This window comes from Ochotona princeps, chromosome 5 (assembly GCF_030435755.1).
Source record: "Ochotona princeps isolate mOchPri1 chromosome 5, mOchPri1.hap1, whole genome shotgun sequence".
In the NCBI taxonomy this organism is placed as follows: domain Eukaryota; kingdom Metazoa; phylum Chordata; class Mammalia; order Lagomorpha; family Ochotonidae; genus Ochotona; species Ochotona princeps.
In genome coordinates this window covers 90,805,409-90,817,644 of record NC_080836.1, presented here as the reverse complement: position 1 = coordinate 90,817,644, position 12,236 = coordinate 90,805,409, and the positions used below count along the sequence as shown (strand labels likewise).

The window sequence follows — 12,236 nt, the reverse complement described above, 5'->3', positions numbered from 1 at the left end:
GTGGAGTTGAGGTGCCAGCAGGGGCTGCTTCCCCTGCAGGTCTCTTGGAGGCAGGGTGGCTCCCTTGCAATATGGTGCCCTGAGCTGGCTGGCTCCTCACCCCACTGGGTTTCATGGTCAGGGTGGGGCTGTGCCTCCTATGGCTGCATCTCAGAAGAGCACAAAACTGGTCGATGCCACAAATCAGCCCCATGTATGTGACAGGGGACATGCAGCCACTGGCGAAGGTGCTGTCATGGTTCCCCTCACTGTCACACACCTGAATGGCTGGGCTGGAAAGTGGGAGGCCAGCAGCCTGAGCTTCAGGTGACAGCAGGAGTGTGTGTTAGCCCACCTGCCAGTAACTTCCTGTTACTGTAACACAAGTGTTTTCTCTGGGCTCCTGGCATAGAAGCTCCAGCCCATGCCTGGGGCCCTATTGTTTTACCTCTGTCGTATTTTTGCTGGCAGGGTCCCGAGGTGGCCTAGAGCATCAGCAGAGGGGACAGGGTCCATCTCTGTGGCCACTGAAGTCCCTGGGACTGCATCATGGCAACTCGCCTTAATCACTTCTTAAAGCTCCTGGCCCTACTTTTAAACCCTGTAAATGGCTCATGCATTTCCCCCCTCATTTTGTTTCTTTCCTTCCCTTTTTAGAATTTATTCATTTTACTTGCAAGCCAGAATTACAGACAGAGAGGGAGAGCTAGCGAGATCTTCCATCCATTGGTTCACTCCCCAAATAGCCACAACTGCCAGAACTGGGCTGATCTGAAGCTGGTAGCCAGAAAGCAGGAACCAGGAGCTTCTTTCAGGTCTCCCACATGGGTGCAGGGGTCCAAAAACTTGAGCCATCTTTTGCTGCTTTCCCAAACCTTTAGCAGAGAGCTAGATCAGAAGTGGGACAGCTGGGACATGAACCAGTGCTCATATGGGGATGCCACTGCTGCATGCAGATTAGTGTGCTATGCCACTGCCAGCTCCATGCTCTTCCCTGCTTAGTACCTTTAAGGCTCTGGAGTTTAAGCTCCTGCCTGCATTCAGGAGCGCATTTAAACCACAGCAGGAGGGGCAGGTGAAGGTATGAGATGGGCCACAGATGTCCTGCCGCCACTTGTGCTTGCTTTGCTGGGCTTGGGGTGGGGCGAGTAGAGTGGGAGGACTCCCTGCTGTACAGCTTCTGGGACAAGCATTCCGCATTCCAACATGCAGGGACCACTCTGCACACTGTCCTGCTCCTGCCCAGGGATCTTTCCACCCACCCTGCACTTGAAGATGCCTGCAAATGTCACTGTGCCAGGCAGGGCTGCAGGTCATGCATACCGAGCTCTCCGCCAGGGGTGCCAACCTGCAAGAGAATCTCCATCTGCCCTGCTGTGATTTGCTTACCTGGCCAAGGGCTGCTCTGGCCATTCCCACGGAGACACGGTGCTGGCTCAGCTGTGTGGGCTAGGGCCACTTTGTCAAGACACTGTAGTGTCTCTTGAACCTGAGGCAGAGCGGGTTGTCACTGCTGGGATATGGAGTTACTGAGACAGGCTAGCTCCGTCCCACGAGATTCTAATGGTGGGGGTGGGGGTGGGAGGGTATGGGGGTGGGCAGAAGAGATGCAAAGTGCCACTCACAAGTAGCAGGTAGCAGGCAGCAAGCGGTGACGACTTCAGCTTGTGAACTCTGGCGACATGGAGATAACCATGGTGCTGAGGAGTGGCAGGAGAGGACCTAGCTGGGGAAGGCCTCCCAGAGGAGCTGACTTGCAGCAGATTCCAGAAGGCTAAGAGGATCCCACCTGGTGAGCATGACGTTCTGGAGGGAAGAGTTCTAGACAGCAGAAGCAGCAAGTGCTGAGGACCTGGGGTAGGAGAGAACTGTGGACATCGGGAACTGCCAGCGTGCGGGGTGGGGTGTGTTGGAGGACGATGGGGCCCTTGCTGTCCTTGTGCCCACGGTGTCTGGATTGGAGTGGGAAGGCCCAGATGGGACACTTACGGATGCTTGTGAATGTGCACTATGTGATGGTGGACAGTGCAGGGGTGTGGGGTGGAGTTACAGATCAGGAATAATAAGTGTGGGTGCACACAGATTCGGGGGGGTGGGGCTCTGCAGTCAAGTCCAAGTGAACAACTATTTACTAAACCTTTGCTTTGCACCAGGCAATGGGAAGAGAAGGAAGGGGGAAAGAGAGAGAGAGAGAGAGAGAGAGAGAGAGAGAGAGAGAGAGAGAGATCGATCCTGGGAAGTTTCTCCAGGTTGCAGGCAATGGCTCAGGGTCATGTGACTGATACCTTCTGGTTGCACAACCCATGGCTAGCAAAGGAAACATCAGGGGTGAGGCTGGGGTGCAAGAACACCTGTTGGAAGGGAGGAAATGTCCCCCGCTCTCCCCACCCCCAGCAGCAGGGGCGCTCCGGGAGAGAGAGAGTGAGAAACAGAAGGGCCAGCTGGATGGGTCTGCCTTGGGCGTGTCATGGTGTGGTCAGGGCTGAGTGGCTCTGGGGTCAGGAAAGCCTTGCTCAGCACCCGCTGAGTCACGAGACAAAGCTGGGCCAGGACCTAGTTCTGCTTGGAGAAGGTGCCAGGCCAAGGCCAATGACCAAGGTCATGTCCTGGGTCCCTGCCCAGTTTGCCTCCCTACCTCTCCCAGCTTTCTTACTCCTATGGGGCTGACTGTGTGCCTGGAGCCAGTCAAAAGAAGTGTGTGGCTGCCTCCTCCTGGGCTGTGTTTGTGTGCAGTCTGTGGGCTCATACTGGCTGGAGTGGGATGCAGAGAGAAGGCAGGATCTGCCTGTAGCTTTAGTCCTTGGGGACTTAGGAGTGGCTTCCTGCCTTCCCCTCACAACTCTCCACTCCTAGGGTCAGCAGGTCCAGACCCAGTTTAGGAGCCCCGACCCCACCCAGGGACCAGATTCCTCCTGGAGGCCCGGGCCCCCTGGGGGGTAGGGGAATGGGGTGGGGCGGCAGGGCTGGGGACATTCCAAGCTTCAGGAACCCGATAGGAAATTTGATTCCTGCTTGGGGGGGGGGGGGGGGAGAGCGAGTCTGTGTGTGTGTGTGTGTGTGTGTGCACACGCAAGTGTGAGTGTGCACGTGTTTCAACTCACACCAAGTGAAGATTGTGTGAACTTCTGTCCATGTGTCTGTGTGCCCCAATGTGAGCCGTGCTGGACCAGAAGAGGGTGAATGTCCCAGGTATGCTCTGCAAGCCTGTGGCTGCGTGGAAGGGTAGGCATAGCCTGGGCCAGTGTGTGCAAGTGTGTGTGCAGGCCCTCTCCCGCACCATCCTTGGGTCTGTGAGCCTGACCGGGTTCGCGGGTGTCTGCCCGCCTGGTGTAAAGAGAGAGGCCCCGTGTTCCTGGGAGGGGCTGGCATGGGGCCTGGGTGCTGGCTACCTCGGGCCCTGGCGGGGATCCAGCCAAGGAGCCGGCGCCCTCTGGGCCCCTCCCGCCTTCCCGTGCCCGGAGGGGCTCTGGCTGCAGGGGGAGGGGGTTGGCAGGAGGGAGGGGTGGGGTGGCGCCTGCCCGCCCGCAGGCCCGCAGGCCCGCAGGCCCGGGAGCCTCCGCAGCCGCTGCTCCCGCCCCTCCCTCCGCTTCCCTCCTTCCCTCGGAGCGCGGGTTGCGGGCGCGGTGGGAGGAGATTTCGCCGGAGTTTCCATTTCATACCTCGCGGCTAAAACTTTCTTTCTGTGTCTCGCCCTCCTGCAGTCTGCAACTTCTCCTGTCATCGGAAATGCCAGGCCAAGGTAAGGAGCAGCGGGCCAGGCGGGACGACGAGGGGCCGGGCCTGGCGCAACGGGGGTCTGGTGGTGGGCTAAGGGCGCCAGTGGAGGGGTGGGGGCGGCGCCCGGGTCGTCCCTCCTCCTTCTCTCTTTGTTTATGCAAAGCGTCGGGGCCTGATTGCGAGCGCAGGTCAAGGTGAAGGCTGAAGCCAGGGGGTTTTGGGGGGAGTGCAGCGCACCGTCTGGGCTGCGCTTGGCGGTGGCTTCGGGCTCCAGTTCTCCAGGAAAGGAGAGCCTGTGGGGTGGAGAGCGTTTCCATGACCCCAGGGCTGCACTGAGTCCGTTGCAGCTGGTCTGATTGGGCGCGGTTGCGAAAAAGTGTCCCAGCTGCAGGACCTGGGTGGTGGAGAGAGATGCGGATGGGGGCTGGGCAGAAGGCCATGGAGATGGGATGGGGGTGGAGGAAGGAAGTCAGGAGGTCCCTGAATCTGGAACCCTCTGTACCATGTCACATGCCAATGTATTGCCCTGCCCCTTTCCGTGCCTCAGTTTCCCTGTCAACATTTTCTGGCCACTTTTGGTGGGAGAAACTGAGGCAAGCAGACAGCAGGGATAGTCAGGGCTTGGGCAGAGGAAGGGAAAGGGCGCAGGCGTTTGGGAAGAAAACTGAGAAGTGAGCTCAGCTCTGCCAGCCGGTGGAAAAGCTTTGCCTGAGTATGCTGGAGAAGCTTCTCCCACCTTCTCTGCACCTTCTCTCACCACTGCCCCCTGCATCCTTGAACTCTGAGGAAGTAGCTCAGGGCACAGGAGGGGATGGGAGCACGCTTGAAACAACAGTGCGGAGCAGCTGGGGCCCTATGTACCTGTTGCAGCTCTTGCTGTGTTTCTGATTAGCTGGTGGGTGGCTTTGGGAACTCACACACCCACTCTCTCTCTCTGAACTGGTGTTTCATCTTCAAGGAAGGTGTGAGGCTTCACTGAGGCACTGGTATGGAGTGCACAGTGCAGTGCCTGACACACAGTAGGTGCATGGTTTCTGGGAGCTCCAAGGGCCAATGCTACTTTGGAGAAAGGGTACAGGGGGCGCCAGCTGGTCTGGGCAGGGATCTTGCTTCAGTCACAATCACTTCACTGGAAGGGTGTCTTCCCACCCATAACCTGCAGCTTGGCATACTCATCCAGCAGAGGTGCCCAGGGCTTGACCTGCGGCAGGTGCATCAGCTGGAGGGGGCGCTTGACCTGCTCTCTTACTTGCCCCCCAACCTCTTCATCTCCTGTTGGGAAGCCAATATCTGCTTCTCCCTGGTTGTTCTGGACTTTCCACCTATAGCCCCCAAGCTTTCCAGTTTTCTGGTTCCTCCCCCAGCCTCTCTCCATTCTGGGACCAGAGTAACAGTGAACATCCATGTGTTAGGTGCATTATCAGAGTTTGTTTTATTATTATTATTTATTTTTAGTTCCATTAGCAGATAAGACAGGGGCCAGAAGAACATGAGGCCAAGAACCCCAGGGTCTCATGGCGTGGTTCCATCCCTACTCTCTGCCCCGGGCCTTTGCACTTCTCATCCCTCGCTGCATGTTGCCAGGCATTTCTGCATCCTTACCTGTCCTTCCTGTTTTTGCGTTCCAACTCTCACACTGACTGGCGGCGAAGAGTGTGAGCAAGGGGGGAATGTGTGGCCCAGAGAAATAAGGCAGAAGGTGTGGTGGCAGGATGATGCCAAAGATGGCCTGTGCTGAAGCTCGGAATGTACCAGGTGAAGCCATTGATCTCGCTGTGCTGGCTAAAGAGGCCAGCTGAGGGTGAAGAGGGTGCCCTGGCCAGCCAGTGGCTAGGTAGATGGGTGGGGCTCTGTATTGGGGTTCCCCCTGTAGGAAATGCCTCCCACCTGTGGTGCATGCTCCACCCAGTGTGAATGGAGTCTGTCCCGGCAACCACAGCCTCCGCCCTGCTCTTTTCCTCCTAATGGGAACAGCAGTGGGAGCTGCCAAGCACACACCAGGACCTTGTCCTTGGTGCTTACAACTCAGCTCAACTTGGAGGTCATTTGGTTCCCGTCTCTGCTTCTGCGAATGTTTATCTATCAAACTGATGATCCCTGAGCTCTTTCAGTGTGCCAGGTGCTACTCTAGTGAACAAGATGGAGAGGACCTGCCCTCTAACAGGGGAGGGAGAGGCTGCATGTTCAGGTGACTCTGCAGGAGGTGAGCTGGAGAGCAGCTGGCTGGGGTAGCCAGGAGCTGGAGAATCCTGCCCTACAGTGGTTCCTTCATGCAGCTGCTGCATGGGGCCGGCCGTTTGGCAAGAGGTCTCAGTTTCTCTTCCTGTGTACCTTGACTATTCCCCCACAGTGAGTGAGCTATGAGACCATGGCAGGAGCTCTAGTGTCATTTGGGTTCTGGCCTCGAAAGAGCCCTCCCTGCAAGTCCTGCCACACCCTGTTGGTTACTGGGTCACGCCTGTGCAGTGTGGGAGGGACCCAAGTAAAGGTGGCCTTGATGTCTAGTCACCAACTTGGCACCTGCAAGGCCATGGGAGTGATGGATAAGCAGGCCATGGGCATGATGTGGGAAGCAGACGGGCCTGGGGTTGAGCTCCACCCACTGCCTTGCAGCTACCACCTTGTGAGCTTGGTTGGAGAGGATTAAGTGCACATGGACATATAGTGGGCACCTTTCTGTTTTCTTGGAATAACGACAGGGCCACAGTTGGAAAGGAGTCCTGAGAGCCTGTCTAGCTCTGTGTCACTTGGATTTGCTTTAGAGCCCGTGTTGTGGGGGTGGGAGAGGGGCCTGGCTCATGGCAGATGTCACGTTGGGGTTGCCTACCTGGTATGTCAGAGAAGGCGCTGCACCCTGGCTTCCCTGATAGCACTGTGCCCGTGGTTGGGGGTTCCAAGAAAGGAACAAAGGGTGGAATGAATGATACTGAGAGACAAACAAGCGGGGTGGTGAGTGGGAAAGAAGTGGCAGCAAATCCACCTGCTCATTCCGCTTCCAGCTGACACCGGGGAGGGTGCTACAAAGAATAATTTGGGCGATTTTAAATTTTCTATGTGGGTACAACTCACGTGCCATATCAGACAGAAGCTCAAAGGTCCTGCTGGATAGATGTGTGTCCAACCATGGGCTGGGATCAAAACTGGGAACATTCCAGCACCCCGGAAGGAGCCACGTTGGTACCGCCAAGGTCCCTACTCTCTTGTCTTGCATCAGCAAAAATAAGTGTTGCCTAAGCCACATACTGCCATATGCTTGCCTTTTGTGGCAAATCTGGGAGACCCACTGTGGCTGCTTGTTTCTCACTGCTGTGTTGTACTCCAGGGTGGGGGCTAGACCATGATTTAGCCATCCCTCTGTGGATTGCCTCCTTTAGTTTCTGTCTGCCTTGGGGCTGTCATGGAAAGAACTGTGATCTGGCTGCCAGCATGGTAGTGCAATCTGCAATCGCCACATCCCATAGAAACACAGGTTCATGTCTCAGCTGTGCACATGCAATCCCACTCCCTGCTAGTGCACCTGGGAAAGCAGTGGAGGATGGCCCATGTCCCTGAGTCCCTGAATCCAAATGGGAGATTTAGACAGTGTTCTAAGCTCCTGGCTTCAATCTGGCCCAGTCTTGGCCGCTGGCGTTATTTGAGAAGTGAGCCGGTGGATGCAAGATCTCTTTCTCTGCCATCTCTATAACTTTACCTTTGAATAAATAAATCTTTTTACTTTTTTTTTTTTTGAAGAATGGCTATAAACATTTAATCACCTGTGTGTATACAAAACTTTGTAACACTGAAACGTTTTCACTCATTTTTGCAATTCTTTGAGCTGGGAGGGGCTTGTGGTAACCCATTCTACAGATCCAGCATTGAGACTCAGGGAGTAGCTGATGGCACTGAGGCACATGGGTTTTCTCCATGGTTCTGGTGCTGCCTTGGGATTCATGGTAGAGAGCAATTGAGAAGCGAAGAGAGTATGGGGAGAGAGAGAAAGAGAGAGAGAGGTAGACAGGTAGGCTCATGCATTGGGCTCTCACCCTGGGTCAAAGGGAACCACTTCTGAGCTGCTCCGTGTCCCTGCTTGCTTGTCTGCCTCCTTGGGTCCTTATTTGTCCTCACTTTTTCTCTCTCACTGAGGATTTAAACTGAGGGTTCCAGGCCTCGCCTTTCTGCTTTCTCTAGCCCAGTGCAGTGTGTGCATGCACACAGTTCTTCTGCCAGTGTGGGTGTCACGCGGTCTCCAGATGCCTGTCACTGCCGTGATGTCCAGCACCAAACCCCAACTTCCGTTTTTGATTGTGCTTCTCTAGGGGTGGGGGTTGTGGGGTGCCTGGTTCTCACCTTGTCTTGCTTGTGCGTTCCCAGCTGACCTCAGCAGTTCCTGCCAGCAAAGTGCCTTCCGTTGTCCATGCGGGGTAGGAAAGGCTTATGGAAAGGCTTATGGGAAGGAGCTGGCAGCTGCTGGGTGGGCAGCTCCTTCTCACCACCCTGGCTTCCTCCTTTAGCTTTCCCTCAGCCTCTTTCCTGTCCTCTGTCCGTGCCCCAGGCCCCAGCTGGGTGAAAGGAGGAAGCTGCAGCCATGACTTGGTCTCCACCCCTATAGCAGAAAGGCTTAAATCTCATCCTTTAAGCTTGAAAGGAGAGGAAATCCTATAATTAATCCCACCTTCCGGTTGTGTTATACATCACCTTTCCTTCTAGGTGCATAAACACACCTGCAACCTCCAACAGTAACAACAGTGGGCCTTAGGGCTTATATTTTTCTATTCCCAGTACGGGCAAGGTCACGGCCCCAGGCCTGTCATGGCTCTAAGCCTAGTGAAGTGTGTAAGTTCTTTAGTTTTGGACAGACTATTGAGTTGATATGCTTGGCTGTTGTCTATAACTTGCTGGGCCACTTATAGGACCTTTCTGAACTCCAATATCCTCAGCTGTAACATTGCGAATATAAAAGTAGGGTCTGTCTTGTTGGACTTCTGGGAGTGCTCTAGTGGTAACCCTAGTAAATGTGATGCTGGGTTGATGCTGTGGTAGAGGGTAAAGCCATTGCCTATGATATCAGCATCCCATATGGGTGTTGGTTTGTATCCTGGCTCCTCTACTTCCAATCTAACTCCCTGCCAAAGGCTTGGGAAAGCAGCAGATAATGGCCCAAGTAGCTGGGTCCCTGCATCCATGTGGAGATACAGAAGATGCTCCTGGCTTCAGTGTGGCCTAGCACTAACCATTGCAGCCATCTGTAGAGTGAATCAGCGGACAGAAGATTCTATCTCTTTGTCTCTCCCTCTCTTTCTCTGTAACTCTGCCTTTCAAAATAAATAAATAAATCTTGGAAAAAAATTAAAAATCAGCTTGTTTTACTTTTTTTTAAATCCCCCCCTATTGATGATACTCTGCTGGCTCTGTCTTCAGACCAGAGAGGGTATACCTAAGAAGCCGTTGAACTTGACGGGACAATAAGATACTGGACTCTATGTTTGGTATACGCTTGCAATGGGGAAATCTCAACTGAACTTGAGCTGTGGTTATGCAACAAGGTGGAGGAATCCACCATGGTGGGAGGGTTTGGGGAGGGGTGGGGAGAACCCAAGTATCTATGTAACTGTGTCACATAATACAATGTAATTACTGAAGTTAAATAATAAATAATTAAAAAAAAATCCCCCCCTATTTTGTCCTGTTTTAGTATAGGTGCTGCCAAGGCGAGCACCCCTATTTTATCCAGTATCTTAGAAGGGGTGGCAGGGAAGGGGTTAGAATGCTAGAGGCCATCCAAGCCTGCTGTGTGTGATGGGGTCGCAACTAAACACTTGCACCTGTTTCCCTCCGGTCTCTCTCCAATATCAAGGAAAATCAGGTTGCTTCTGCTGCTTTGCCTGCCGCTTGGCACTGGCAAGCTTCCCCTAGTGCCTAGCTAGGCCTAGTGCTTGCTTGTCTCTACATTGGAGTCACCTGGGTGCCTTAAGAAAAAAAAAACCAAACCTGCCAATGCTACGATTCCAGTTCTCAGCAGTGGGATTTAATTGGCGTGGGGCTTGCCGTGGGCGGTGGTGGGAACATCCTAGGGCACAGCCACTTTGGAGACGTTTGGTCTTTTCTTAACGAAGTTCAACGTCCACTTACCTTGTGACCCAGGAATTCCACTCCAAGGTGTTTACTTAAGGGCAATGGGAAAGGTCAACAGAAAGCCCTGTCCACAGGCGGCCATTGACGCTGGCCTCTCAGGAGCCCCGAACTGCAAAGAACTCAGGCATTCTCGCACAGGTAAGTGGACAGGCACACTGTGGAAGAAGGTGGTGGATGCTGCCTGATCGTGGCAGGCCCTGAATGGCTGTTGTACTGCAGGTGGAGATGCTGCTTAGGGCAAAGAGTGCTGCCCTGAGAGAGTACAGCCCGGGCAGGGGTGGAGGTGGGGATTCTGTTTCTGTGAAATTCTAGAAAGGGGAAAGAGCAGAAGTCTCTTGTGACCAGGAGCTGGGAGTGGGCACATGGGGCTGCAGAGGGCATAGGGAAGTTCATGTGTCTGATGGCAACCACAGGCAGATCTACCTTTTGTCAAAGCCCCCTTGCAGGATGTTCTCAGATGGTATATGATGGTGTGTGACTTCTCGCTGTCTCTGAAGGAAGTGTCTTAAAGTTTCCCAAGTAAGTCTGCTTTGCAACGAGTTTCACAGTCCCTGGTCTATATTTCCTCAAACCTCCTTCCTGCCCATAATTATCTTGGTCAGTATGGAGTACAGTGCCATGTTCTGAAAAAGCCCCTCCCCCCCCGGGCCTGGCACAATAGCGTAGCGGTTTAAGTCCTGGCCTTGAACGCACCAGGATTCCATATGGACGCCGGTTCTAATCCTGGCAGCCCTGCATCCCATCCAGCTCCCTGCCTGTGGCCTGGGAATGCACTTGAGGATGGCCCAAAGGTTTGGGACCCTGCACCCATGTGGGAGACCCGGAGGAAGCCCCTGGCTTCGTATCAGCTCAGCTCCAGCCGTTATGGCTGCTTGGGGAGTGAACCATCGCACAGAAGATCTTCCTGTCTCTCTCTTCTCCTCTCTGTATATCTGCCTTTACAATTAAAAAAATTTTTTTTAAAAAAAGCCCTCTGGCGTTGAGGGCCTCTCCTTTTTACCTCTTAGAGCAGATTTGTTGAAGTGTAATTCATCCATTTAAAAAGTAAACAGTTTTATTTATTTGAAAAAAGGTGAGGGCATTTTGGGGAGAAGGGGAGAGTGCGAGAATGGGCACTCCCTTATACAGTTTCATTCCCCAGATACCTGCTAGGACCAGGGCTGGACTGGGCCAAAACCAGCCCTTGATGCACCAGCAGCAGCTGGGGGTGAAACCCAGCCACTCCCACATGGGATGCAGGCGTCCCAGGCAGAATCTTAATGCCTGCCCCTAATTCATTCATTCCAAGGCTGCAATTCAATGGTTTTTTTGGTTTCACACAATTGTGCAACCTCACCGCAGTTAGCTTTAGAATAGTTCTATTGACTAACAAAGAAATCCTGTGCACTTCAGCTATCACCCCTGAATTCCTCCCTCCAGCCGCAGACAAACATGGTTCTACTTTCAGTCCCTATGCATGTGCCTCCTTTGAAGTTCCTTATCGATGGAGCCATGACAAAATGTTTTCTGGACATAGCTGGGCAGCAGTGTCATTCCTTCTTAGGAATCCTGCAGCGTCGTTGCAGTATACTGCCTATTGTCTTACCCTTCATTCAGTCTCCACTGTCTGATCTTACGAGTCATGCTGTGGTGAGTGCTCCCGTGCAGTTCTTGGGGCTTGTGGGTCTCCTTTCTCTGGGGTGCAGACCTAGGAGTAGAACTGCTAGGTGTCATGGCAAGTCTGGGCTTAGCTGTTTGTGGAGCTTCCAAATTGTTCTCCAAAGGAGCCTATGGAGTTTTCCAGCGCTTCTATAACAAAGGCCTGCCACCTGGGTGGCTGACCACAGCTGAAACCGATGCTGCACGTGGGTGCAGGAGGCCAGAAGTGCAAGGTCAAGGTGTTGGCGGGGTTGTGCTTCCTGGGAAGCACGTGCAGGGATCCTGGCCTGCTCTTCCCGGTGCTGGGACCTTCCTGCAGCCATGTGGTCTCTTGGTGCGTGCTTCGCTACCTACCTCCCCAGCCTCAGTCTTCACGTAGCCTTCTCCTGGTGCCTCGCTAGCTCCCCTTCAGACCTATCTGTGTCCACATTTTTTTTTAAAGATTTATTCATTTTATTACAGCCAGATATACACAGAGGAGGAGAGACAGAGAGGAAGATCTTCCGTCCGATGAGTCACTCCCCAAGTGAGCCGCAATGGGCCGATGCGCGCCAATCTGATGCCGGGAACCAGGAACCTCTTCCAGGTCTCCCACGCGGGTGCAGTGCCCCAAAGCATTGGGCATTGGGCCGTCCTCATCTGCTTTCCCAGGCCACAAGCAGGGAGCTGGATGGGAAGTGGAGCTGCCGGGACTGGAACCGGCGCCCATATGGGATCCCGGGGCTTTCAAGGCGAGGACTTTAGCTGCTAGGCCACGCCGCTGGGCCCTGTGTCCACATTTTTATCAG

The 12,236-nt window shown here is 54.0% G+C and overlaps 1 protein-coding gene across 9 annotated transcripts in view; it reads left to right on the top strand.

Moving 5' to 3' along the window:
* TNS1 (tensin 1) overlaps positions 1-12,236 on the top strand; it is a 203,458-nt gene that overhangs the window by 50,004 nt on the left and 141,218 nt on the right. For 7 of the 9 annotated variants that reach the window (XM_058664988.1, XM_058664996.1, XM_058664987.1 and 4 more), the window contains one exon: positions 3,681-3,718. In XM_058664988.1, coding sequence (XP_058520971.1) covers positions 3,681-3,718 — 38 coding nt within the window. Of the gene's footprint in view, positions 1-3,143; positions 3,169-3,198; positions 3,307-3,680; positions 3,719-12,236 lie in introns of those variants that run through there. The other 2 variants (XM_058664998.1, XM_058664994.1) reach the window with 2 other exon arrangements.